Raw genomic sequence first — 12,793 nt, forward strand, 5'->3', positions numbered from 1 at the left:
TCTTTAAGAAGTAATAAACGTAAGAAACAATAAATGCTCCAGTTATTTCTTTGCACCAAACACCAGCCAATCACAAGTGTTACATGTGAATAATCAATGTGTGAGTAATCAGGAAGCTCACATAAAAGATAGTTGCAAGGTCTACCAACTGTTGGAACCTTGGTTGCCACCTTCCCTCAAAATGTCAACCACAGGTTTTCCATCCCCTGAGAGCAGAGCGGAAGCGTGCTGGGCCCATAACCCAGCGGTTGATGGATCAAAACCATTCTCTACTATTTGTTAAGTTATCAGCATTAAGTCTATTTCCAGTCTGTTAACAAAGCATGTTGCTGCAAGTGTCTGATGTGAAATGTCTCCACTTGCAGAAGAGTAAACTTAATGGCATGTCAAGTTTCAATTATAAAAATGGAAGCTACCGTGCTCATAACCGCCATGACACCCATAAAAACTGGAGCATAATACAATAAATATATTACAGTACTTGTACATAAATACAGTAAAATGGAGACTGTAAAACATGTACATTTAAAGTGCTTGTCGTGCTGTCTGATAGTCTGAGGTATAAAAGAGAGACCATACCGCTTAGTTTGTGTGACAGGAGGTCTTAGTCTACCACTACGTTCTATAACCCTACCAGTCAGATTACCACAGGAGGTAATATCTTTAGCAGCTCTTTTAAAGACTCTACCATAATACCTGCTGGAGATGCCAGGTCCTCATACATGTAAAGCATGCGCACCACTGAGCTACATCCCCTGAAGATTTTTAGTTTTTCTGAGATAGACTTAGACTTATCTTTATTAATCTTTTTGGGATGACTCCCACAAGGAAATTGAAATATCACTGAATAAAAGAAGAAACCTGGGTAAAACATGTAATGTTAATGTTGTATATGGCATCAAAACCTGTAAATGCAACTGCGGTGGCTGAAAATCAAACCTGGGATAAATAATTGCACTGCTATGGTATAAATCATAGTCAAAAAGTAACACTCCTGTTGCCTTTCTGCTGGAAAACAGAACATTCGTTGCAAATCTTGTAACACAGACTGAAAATACTTCTTCATGAAGTTGCAGTTTGGTATACTTAAATGTATCATTGGTTTGCTACTATCCTTGAAGTTGTGGTAACACCTCTCGTTGTCAGCAGGATTTGAACCTACACGGGGAGACCCCAATGGATTTCTAGTCCATCGCCTTAACCACTCGGCCACGACAACCTGCAATTAAATGCTAGCCCTATTTGAACAAATGTTCATAAACCTTTCAATTGGTTACAAGTAGTTACCAGACACGGGCAAAGTGCAAATTGTAGTGCGCTGCCTGTGTCTGTGGATCCTCATGGAGGCAGCTTGATTGATTGATATGCTCCCTTATTTGAACCATAATAAAAATCTAATATTTTATCAAATCGGGTTGGGCAAGTAACCTTTTTGGTTAATTCTTGACACATAAAGCAAGCATCAGCACTCAAAGAAACCTAAATGCGAAGGCTGGGAATCAAACCAAAGTCTAACGCAAGGAAGGCAGCTATGCTCACCACTATACCACCATCACTGGACAAAATAATGTTCACTGCAAATCTTGTAACACATCTGGGCATTGAGACTCAAAATGCGCTCTATCACTGATCTACAGCTCCTGATGATTTTCTAATTTTTGGGACTTTTTTTTTTAATCACTGAATAAGAGAAGAAACCTGGGTGAAATATGTAATGTTAATGCTTTATATGGCTTCAAAACCTGGCGGTGGCTGGAGATCAAATATGGGTAAAATGCTTGCACTGCTATTGTATAAAACATAGTCTGTTGACTTTCTGCTGCACAATACAACGCTCACTGCAAATCTTGTAACACATCTGGGCATTGAGACTGAAAATAAATGCTCAGAGATACATTGGTGGCAACAGGTGTTATTTAACGTGAAGAATTGTGAGTGCTTAGGCAGAATTACTGTAAGAATAACTGTTTAGTGGACAGTTAGCCGGTGTAATGACCAATCTAACAAATTGAACTGGTATTTACTGAGATACAACACGCTACCAATACACAAGCACCGGAAACGGAAATCAGTCACGTACGCTTACCACAACATGTCAGCACGTATCCAGGTCAGAATCTGGAAAAAGCTAAAAAAAAACACCATGTGCTATGTCCATGCACTTATTGTCCAGCGTAGCTTGGTGGACAAAAGGTACCTCAAGAGACTGTGATCCGTGTTTGATGGAAGATGGATTAATTACCTTTATGCTGACCGCTGTGAAAACATAATGTGGCCATTTAGACTGATTTTTTCCAGTGGTGCAATTCAAAGCACACCAAGCATTGGTGGTTCAGTGGTAGAATTCTAGCCTGCCATGCGGGAGACCTGTGTACTATTCCCGGCTAATGCAGCTTTCCTTTACTTATATTCGGGATTAGCCCTTGCACGAAACAGACATATTTGTGTGAAGTCAAACAAATCATTTCTGGTGATGTTAACTTCTAGAATTCAGTCATGCATGTTAGCTCCGTTTTGGTTGTTGGTGCACTAGGCTGCCCGAGAGGCTGTGATCCGTGTTTGATGGAAGATGGATAAAATTACCTTTTTGCTGACACTTGTGAAAACATAATGTGGCCATGCAGACTGATTTTTTTCCAGTGGTGCAATTCAAAGCACGTCAAGCATTGGAGTTTCAGTGGTAGAATTTTTGCCTCCCACGCAAGAGACCTGGGTCCGATTCATAGCCAATGCAGGTTTGCTTTGCTACAATTCGGAATTAGCCCTTGCACAAAAAGGGCATGTTTGTGTGAAGGCAAACAGCTCATTTCTGGTTATGTTAACCTCTAGAGTTCAGTCATTCATGTTAGCTCCCTTTTGATTGTTGGTGCACTATTTTCAATTTTCAATTTTTATATATAGTATCAGTTCATAACAAGAGTTATCTCGAGACACTTTACAGATAGAGTGGGTCTAGACCATACTCCAGAATTTACAAGGACCCAACAGTTCTAGTAGTTTCTCCAGAGCAGTAACAGTGTGACAGTGACGAGGAAAAACTTCCTTTTAGGCAGAAACCTCGGTCAGACCCAGGCTCTTGGTAGGCGGTGTTTGACGACCGGTTGGGGTTAGAATGAAGAGTGGCAAGACCAGTAACAAAAAATAGTAGTTTGTAGTAGTTCATGGCATAGCAGGGCACTGTGGGCATTACAAGGCACAGCAGGACGTAGCAGGATGAACATGGCATCGCAGAACGTGTAGCGGGACCATGGCGACAGCTGCAACCATGATTTGGGAGCCTCCCCGATCCAAGGAAACATTCTGGGGGAAAAAGAACATACGGACTCCGGGGAATGACTGCCCAGAGCTAGGTTAGTAACAAGCATTTCTGGGACATTTTATTATATGATTGATTATATGATAAATAAATCTGACATGTGGAGAAGGTGTCTGCCTCCCGGACCCAAACTGGAACCTGATTCCACAGGAGAGAAGCTTGATAACTGAACGCTCTGGCTCCCGTTCTACTTTTAGAGACTCTAGGAACCACAAGTAACCCTGCATTCTGGGAGCGCAGTGCTCTGGTGATAGATAGATAGATAGATAGATAGATAGATAGATAGATGTTTATTGATCCCAAGAAAAATGGGAAATTCCTGTGTAACAGCAGCAAAAATCAGTCACAAAGCACAAATATAAGTGTAAATGAAATACTTGGAAAAATATACATACATACAATATACATGAAATAATAATACGAATAAAGTAAAAAGAACAAATATTTGAATATGTACAGGATGGGGGAACAAAAATGTGCAACTGCTTAAATAATATGCTAAAATGTAAATTTAAATAAACCAAATGTCCAGGTTGCATTAGTGCAGTAGTGTGGTGTCCAAAAGTCTCATCTACCACCCAGTGATGACGTGTTAAAAAGTGTTATTGTTTGTGGAATGAATGATTTCCTGTAGCGGTCCGTGCGGCATCGAAGCTGTCGGAGCCTCTTAGAGAAGCTGCTCCTCTGTTGGACCAGTGTGGGGTGGAGAGGATGGTCAGGGTTATCCATGATAGATAACAGTTTGTTCAGCGACCTCCTCTCCACCACAGCTTCAAATGTGTCCAGTTTGCAGCCGATCACGGAGCCAGCCTTCCTGATCAGTTTGTTCAGTCTGTTTTTATCGCTGGCTCCGATGCTGCTGCCCCAGCAGATGACGGAGGAGAACAGAGCGCTGGCCACAACAGACTGGTAGAAGATCTCCAACATCCTGCTGCACACGTTAAAGGATCTCAGCTTCCTCAGGAAATAGAGTCTGCTCATCCCCTTCTTGTAAACAGCAGTGCTGTTGATCTTCCAGTTCAGCCTGCTGTCGATGTTGACACCCAGGTATCTGTACTCCTCCACCATGTCCACGTCACTTCCCAGGATGCAAAGGGGCTGCGGAGCCGTTCCCTTCCTCCTGAAGTCGATCACCATCTCTCGGGTCTTATCTACGTTCAGCAGCAGGCAGTTCTTACCAGACCACTCCACAAAGTCACCCACCAGTGCCCTGTACTCTCCCTCCTGTCCATCCCTTATACACCCAACAACTGCAGAGTCATCAGAAAACTTCTGTAGGTGACATGACTCCGAGTTGTACTGAAAGTCTGAGGTGTATAAGGTAAACAGGAAAGGAGACAGCACAGTCCCCTGCGGGGCCCCCGTACCACTCACCACCACATCAGACAGAACACGGTCCAGGCGGACGAAACTGTGGTCTGTCTGTCAGGTAGTCAATGATCCAGGAGACTATGGACGCACCGACACCCTCACCCGCAGCTTCTCACCTAATAGCAGTGGCTGGATGGTGTTGAACGCACTGGAGAAATCAAAAATGTGATTCTCACAGTGCCGCCACCGCCATCCAGGTGCAAATGAGCTCGCTGCAGAAGACAAGGCTGGTAGGCAAACTGTAGAGGGTCCAGAGAAGAAACTCACCTGCGGCCTCAGGTAGGCCAAGACCAGCCTCTCCAGCACCTTCATCACATGGGATGTGAGAGCCACTGGGCGGTAGTCCTTAAGGCCAGATGGAGTCGACTTCTTGGGGACCGGGACAAGGCAGGACGTCTTCCACAGCAGCGGCACCCTCTGCAGGCTCAGGCTCAGGTTGAAAAGGTACTGGAGAACACCAGACAGCTGACTGGCGCAGGTCTTCAGGACCCTGGGGCTGATGCTGTCCGGGCCAGCAGCCTTGCGCTGGTGTAGCCTCTCCAGCTGTCTCTTCACCTGGCCAGGTGTGAATGTAAAGCAGGGGGGGGTGCTTGAAGTGTCAGTGGGGGGAGGGGAAATGTGCTGTAGTGGTGGTGGGGGGAGAGGGCTGACTGCAGGAGGGCTGAGGGAGTGAGGAGGGAGGTGTCGGAACAAAAGAGGGGGGGAGGAGGCAATGAGGGGGTGTGGGGGGTTGGTGGAGTGGTGGAGGAGGCAGGGTATGGCTGTGAGCTAAACCTATTGAAGTAGCAGTTTAGCTTGTTTGCTCTCTCACGGCTGCCTGGTGTTTGTCCTCTTCTCCCCCCACACCCGGTGATCTCTTTCATCCCTGCCACACCTCCCTCATATTGTTCCGCTGGAGACTGGCCTCCAGCTTCCTCCTGTAGGTGTTTTTACACTCCCTCAGTTTATCCCGCAGTCGGTGCTGTACTTCCCTAAGCTCCTGTCTGTCCCATGACCTGAAAGCTGTCTTCTTCTCCTTCAGAAGGACTTTCAGGTCACTGGTGATCCACGGCTTGTGGTTGGGAAAACAGCGTACAGTCTGGGAGGGCATGGTGGTGTTCTCAGAGAACTTAATGTATTCTGTGATACAGTCAGCCATGTTGTTGATGTCCTCCCCATGTGGCTCACAGAGCACGCTCCAGTCTGTAGACTCCAAGCAGTCCTGCAGTGCCTCCTCAGCCTCCTGAGTCCACCTCCTCACAGTCCTTTTGTGGACAGGCTGCCGCAGGACACAAAGAACATACATAGGAGACAGCAGGACAAGATTGTGATCTGATTTGCCAAGGGGGGGGAGGGCAGTGGCACTGTATGCATCCTTAGCATTTGCATACAGGAGGTCCAAAGTTTTATTTTCTCGTGTGGGGCAGTTAATGTATTGTTTAAAGTCCGGGAGGGATTTATCCAGAGAAGCATGATTAAAATCCCCAGGGATAGTAATGAAGGCGTTGGGCTGCTGCGTCTGAAGTCGTGAGACCGTGGTGTGAATGACGTCAGCAGCTGCCTCCGCATCAGCAGACGGTGGGATGTAGACCGCGATCATTATGGCGGACGTAAACTCCCTCGGTAAATAGTACGGACGGAACCCCACAGCCAGCAGTTCAATGTCCGAGCTACAGAAACGTTCCTTCACATTCACATGTCCCGGGTTGCACCACCTTTCACTCACATACAGTGCAACCCCCCTTCCATTCTTCTTACTGCTTTCTGTAACGTTCCTGTCCGCCTGAACGGTCAAAAAGCCGGGTACCGCCACACCATAGTCCGGGATGTGCGAGTGCAGCCATGTCTCGGTAAAACACAGTATGCTGCACTCACGGAACTCCCTCTGGGTTTTGATGAGCACTCCTAGTTTGTCCGTCTTATTCCCCAGAGACCTTATATTCCCCATAATGATTGCTGGGACGGCAGGCCTGTGTTTTCTTCCTTTTTCCTTCCGTTTTATTCCTCCTCTGCAACCCCGGCGTCTCTTTCGTAGCTCCGTCTGGATTTCATGTTTGGCCCCCGGCAGCAGCACAGGTCCACACAGCGCTATCAGCTGATCGCGTGTGTAAACAATAGTCCCGCTGCCTTGAGCGTAACATGAAGTTACAAAACACGACCAAAGTAAGAATAAAACTAAAAGAAAAGTTCCAAAATTTACAGGCCCCATCGTTAACCCAGATTAACAACACTTAAAGAATAAAAATACAATGACTAAAAACACACAAAGCACGCATACAATCAGGAGCTGCTGCAACAGGCAGCCGCACAACACAGCGCCATCTTGCCACATAGGGGGTGTATACTTATGCCCCTGTATTTTAACATAGGGGGGTGTATACTTATGCCCCGGTATTTTAACATAGGGGGGTGTATACTTATGCCCCGGTATTTTAACATAGGGGGGTGTATACTTATGCCCCTGTATTTTACCATAGGGGGGTGTATACTTATGCCCCTGTATTTCAACATAGGGGGGTGTATACTTATGCCCCTGTATTTTAACATAGGGGGGTGTATACTTATGCCCCTGTATTTTAACATAGGGGGGTATATACTTATACCCCTGTATTTTAACATGGGGGGGTGTATACTTATCCCCCTGTATTTCAACATAGGGTGGAGTATACTTATGCCCCTGTATTTTAACATAGGGGGGTGTATACTTATGCCCCTGTATTTTAACATAGGGGGTGTATACTTAATCCCCCCCCCCTTATGTTTGTGTATACTTAGATGTTTTCTACCTGCAGACAGAGTTTTGACATCTAAAACATATAAAAATAAAAATAAAAAAATATCTGTATAAAATGCTTAAAAGATGCTTCAATGCATTAAAATATCAGCTCAGTTTGATTATCACTTGGTTTGGTTCAGGATACTGAAGCATTTGGAATAGAAGAGTTCAGGAGCTCAAACTGGCTGGAGGGGGGTACTATCTGCAGTGACACACAAAGACACACACACACACACACAGAGGCACACACACACACACACACACACACACACACACACACACACACACACACACACACAGACACACAGACACACAGACACCCACACACACACACACACATAGAGACACTTACACACACACACACACACACACACATAGAGACACTTACAGCTTCAAACAACGTTAAAAACAACAGACAAAGCCAGAAATCTGGGTGTAGTCATGGACTCAGACCTGAATTTTAACAGCCACATTAAGACAATAACAAAGTCAGCCTACTATCACCTTAAGAATATATCAAGGGTTAAAGCAGTGATTCCCAAAGTGGAGCCAGAGAGGGGGGGTCGCGAGTTGATTTCCAGAAATAAAATAAAAATTTAAAAACGATTAGAAATAGCATGTTAGCCATGATTTTAACACAAGATAAAACTAGTGGCTAAATTTAAAATAAAACCAAGCAACTAAATAAAAAGGGAACAGCTGTTTTGATTTTCTTTCTTTCCGAGTAGCGTCTCCAACATTAACACTACAACTGCCGGGATTCCAAAAGTACTGGAACCGCTTCTAAACTCTATAATCTGTCAGGATAAATACCTAATTGCAATTTTAATGCAGGTACTGTGTTAGGATATCTTTAGAAAAACGAAATAACACCAAAATGTACAATTTAACGTGTTTAATTATACACTTGAGTTGCCCAGGTGCTTCAATAACTCATATCATGGCATAGTAAAACGTAATTATTCCATTCACATCTGAAAAATATGGTATGTAAACATGCAAATAACACCTAAAAGTATTTTCCTTGAACATTTATAACCTAATCTAACCCGTCACTGCCTCCGTGTTGGTGTCTGCGTGTGCTGCGCATTGCTCCTCGGACCGCGTCCCCCCCACCCCGGGGTTCGGACCGCGCCCCGCTCCCTTTCCTCCTCTAAACTCGTGTCTCAGCTCCTCTGCCAGTTGCTGCCTGAACTTCCTCCAGACAATGTCCCTGCTGGTGCCCTCCTTGGAGAGGATGTGTGATGATTCCAGCCAGTTTGAGGATGTATAAAGTTGGATAAACACGTAGGCAGCCAGCGGCCATCTAGCTCCGTGTCCCGCTCCGTCCACAGAGCGAGCGCCCGGCGCTGCCTTCTGGTCCAGAACGGAGTCCATCCCCGCCGTACTCACGGTGGTAGCTGCGTTACCAACCCGGGCTTTACCTTCGCCCCATCGCTGATGCCCACAGTTGTTACTCCAGACCGATTAAAACCAACACCACGAAATACCGAATACTGTAAGGCCGAAATAGGTAAAAGGGATTTTTCTTTTTTTGGCCTAGTGTGTAATGTATATAAAACTATTTTAAATTAAAATATAGAGCTTTTTAACTTGCTGTGCTCCAAACATACTGCACATCCACCTCATTAGGTGAGATTAAGTTCAAATTAAAGTAATGAGTAAATTACTGTAGAATAATGTCATGGCTGTTGTGTTATTTTGTGTTGTCAATATGCTCATGTTTGGATACGCCTGTAGTGCGTGCGCGGTTGCGCGCAATGTTTATAGTGGGGGGGGGGTCGCGAGTCACTTGCACCGTTACTTTGGGGGTCGCGGGCTGAAAGTTTTGGGAACCCCTGCCTTAGATCACTCTGCCACACTACCTGCACAAGCAGAAACCGTAACTAACGGTATGCTTTTTAACTTTAATGAAAAATGCCAATACTGTATTAAAAAATGTTATTACACTTTGTCATTTTTCTCTGGCATTGTTGATTTTAGAATATTGTAACCAGCATAAGGTGAGTAGGTTTAGATTTTACCTAGAACATCTTCTTTTGCATCTTCACGGTAAAGAGCCATTGCTCCTCCAACTGCCTACTATTGTTCCAGAGACAATAGAATATACCGTTTTAGATTGCAAGGTAACTGTCCAAGACCAAAGACTTTACTGAAATACCTCAAGTGTTCAAAACACGCCTTCATACACCTTCTCCAGATCCACAAAACACATGGAGACTGGTTGGGCATACTCCCAGGCTCCCCCCAAGATCCTTGCCAGAGTGAAGATCTGATCCGTTGTTCCACGACCAGAATGGTCACATTATCGTGTCCACCACGATAAGGTGATGGTTTCCCGGAGAGGATCATTATAATATTATAATTTAAAAAAAACTCAATCCTCACAAACTACAAAACAATATTAAAACGGAGTGAACCGTGTAACAAACAAGGTCAAATATTGTGAGACCAAATTCCCATCAAACACACCTAAAATCCTATCAATTGTAGTTTGATCTAGGTCAGTGGTTCCCAAAGTGGGGTCTGGGGATCTAACCGGGTCCCTGAGGGGGTCTATGGGGTCCCCAGCCAAAGGGAAAATGACTATTTTCACTATAATCCAATCCATTAGTTACACCATGATCAGAATGTATGACTATTTTAATATTGGTAACATTTAATATATTTTAATGTCACTTTCCTTTACTGGAAGTGAAAACGTTTGGAAACCACAGTTCTAGGTTATGATACCAATGGCCCAAGTTTTATTGGCGTCCAATCGGCCTAAAAAAGCGATATATAAAATATTTATATAATATTCTAACACGTGTTTTAACATTTACTGTGTGGGAAATAGATTCTTTTTATGAACAGCTGAGACTAATCCACACCCACAATGTGAGTTTAAAAAGCCCCCCCTTAAAATGTATGTAACAGCATTTTGTTGTGAGGATATCTTACAAAATGAATAAATCAAAACAATGTTTTGATTTCAATATGTTATTTTTAAACTTTAAACAAATCGTAATGCCTTATATTTGGAAATCATACTACAAATACAGATGTTAAATTAGTAATTGATAAAAAAACAATCAAAAGAGTCTATGAAATTACATTTCTGGGGGTTGAACTTGAATCCAAACTGTTCTGGAAGCCCCTTATTAAATTTCTGTGCATGAAGATGGCCAGGAGTAGTAGTATATTGATTTCAACTACAACTACATATTGACCCAAAATACATTACATACTCTGTACTGCACACTTTTTACCATATTTGTTATATTGTGTGGGAGTTTGGGGAAATACTGTACCTAGAAAAGTAACTTACAAAATATTTGCACATTGCAAAAAAGAGCAATCAGGACAGTAAATCACACACATGAGCTGATCATCTGTTTTTAATTCAAATTTGTTGATATTTATGAACATTGTTACATTCAAAACTGCACAATTTATGTTTAAAGTTAAAGAAAATAATTGATCATGTAACATACGCCCAATGTTGAAGGAAAGAGCCGGGGGAAATCATCTAAGAGGACATTGTGAACTACTGTTAAAAGCATGTGTGTTTCAGTTTGTGGGGTGAGATTATGGGATGGACTGAACAATGACATCAAAAAGAGCCATAACACCATTTAGTTAAAAAAAGGATTATAAAAATCATTACTGGACCAATACAGAAAAGAAATCGAAACATAGGAATGGAAATGTAATGCAAAGGTATTGTTGTATAAGTATTTGCATATCTTTTTACTTTGTTATAAGATGATTTTGTGCCAGGGGTCATTTCAAATTGCTTCCACCTGCTCCTTCTCAAACTAATATATATATATATATATATATATATATTATATTATATATATATATATATATATATATATATATATATATACATATATAAAATCAGTTTTTTATGTCAAATACTGATTGTCTGTGTTTCATTCAGTGGTTTTTAATTCTTTGTTTTCACTGTTGTCTTGCAACACTGTTGTTTGTTCAAGATAAATAAATTAAATGAAACAAGATAACTGAGAGCCGTATTAGAAGCATATTTTGTAGCTTTGCAATTTATGGTCTATATGTGCATTTTAAGTTTTACATTTTTCCAGCAGGAATCTTCTTAAAAAATCTCACAATCCCTCCTTTGATTTGAGGCAGACTCAGGCCGTAAACTAGAGGGTTATTAATGGGGGGGACCATCAAATACTCTAAAGATAAAGCAACTGTGATGATAGGATTCATTTTAGCAGTCTCAGATCGACTCAATGACAGCTCACAGAAGACAGAGAGAGAATAGGTGGTGAATGTGATGATGTGAGGCAGGCAGGTCTGGAACGCCTTTCCTCTGAAATCAGACGAGCTTCTCCTGCAAACAAGCAGGATACGGAGATAGGTGTACAGGACAAAGAACAGGGGGGTTAGGATGGTTGTGACTAAAAGAAACTGACCTGCTATGTTAATATGAGTTATGTCCACACACGAGAGGTGAACCACAGGCCAGTTGGAACAGAACAGCCTATTCAGTTTATTGCCACACAGCGGTAATCGGGCAGTAAGATAGAGACCCAAACCCACAACAAATACAGGGTAGAGCACGGCGCAAATCACAAGCTGTGTAACCATCTTAACTGTCATTTTACTGTGATAGTGTAAAGGCTGGCAAATAGCAACAAATCTATCATAGGCCATGATGCTAAGGAAAGTCATCTCACATGATAAATAGTTGCTAATAACATATATCTGAATGAAACATAATGGACGTGAGATTAAATGAGTGTCAGACAGAATGTCCATCAGAAACCTGGGGAAGAAGCCGGCTGAGCCGTACAGAGAGTTAAAAGACAGACAGCTGATAAAAATATACATGGGCTGATGCAGAGACTTCTCCAGACAGACTGTCAGAATAATGACAACGTTAGCAGAGACAATAGTCATGTAGAGCAACAGACACAGACTGAAGAACAGATACCTGAGGGGCCCAAAGTCTGCAAACAGAGTGAACCGAAAATACAAAGGATTCAGGCTGTTGTTGCTCATCATGTCTGCACAACAGCAGAGCTGGAAGAAGAGAAGTGACGGTAATGGAGACAAAGAAAGAGGAAAAGAAAAACGGATTGAGGGTAAATGGGATTACAATATTTCAGCAAAATGTTCTATTTCAACACTTCAAAAGACACAAAACAGTCAATAAACCTGCATGTAAGTTGCATCAACTGAACATTTCTAACAATTGTGTCTAATATTCTGCATAACCACAACATTTGAGTTAGTTAAAAAAGACATGTTCAAAAAATAGGCATAGGTGGAAAAAGGTTAGGGTCACATGAACTAAATCAACAAGCAATCTCATGTCAGCTCAATAAAAAGAG

At 42.7% G+C, this 12,793-nt stretch overlaps 1 protein-coding gene across 1 annotated transcript; it reads right to left on the reverse strand.

Moving 5' to 3' along the window:
- Positions 1–11,519: 11,519 nt before the first annotated feature.
- LOC116675781 (olfactory receptor 6N1-like) lies at positions 11,520–12,489 on the reverse strand. Its single transcript, XM_032507371.1, has one exon. It carries the CDS (start codon positions 12,462–12,464, stop codon positions 11,520–11,522), a length of 945 nt encoding a protein of 314 aa, XP_032363262.1. The 5' UTR covers positions 12,465–12,489.
- Between the last annotated feature and the right edge of the window lie 304 nt (positions 12,490–12,793).

This window comes from Etheostoma spectabile, unplaced genomic scaffold, assembly GCF_008692095.1.
Source record: "Etheostoma spectabile isolate EspeVRDwgs_2016 unplaced genomic scaffold, UIUC_Espe_1.0 scaffold00002259, whole genome shotgun sequence".
NCBI classification, from domain to species: Eukaryota; Metazoa; Chordata; class Actinopteri; order Perciformes; family Percidae; genus Etheostoma; species Etheostoma spectabile.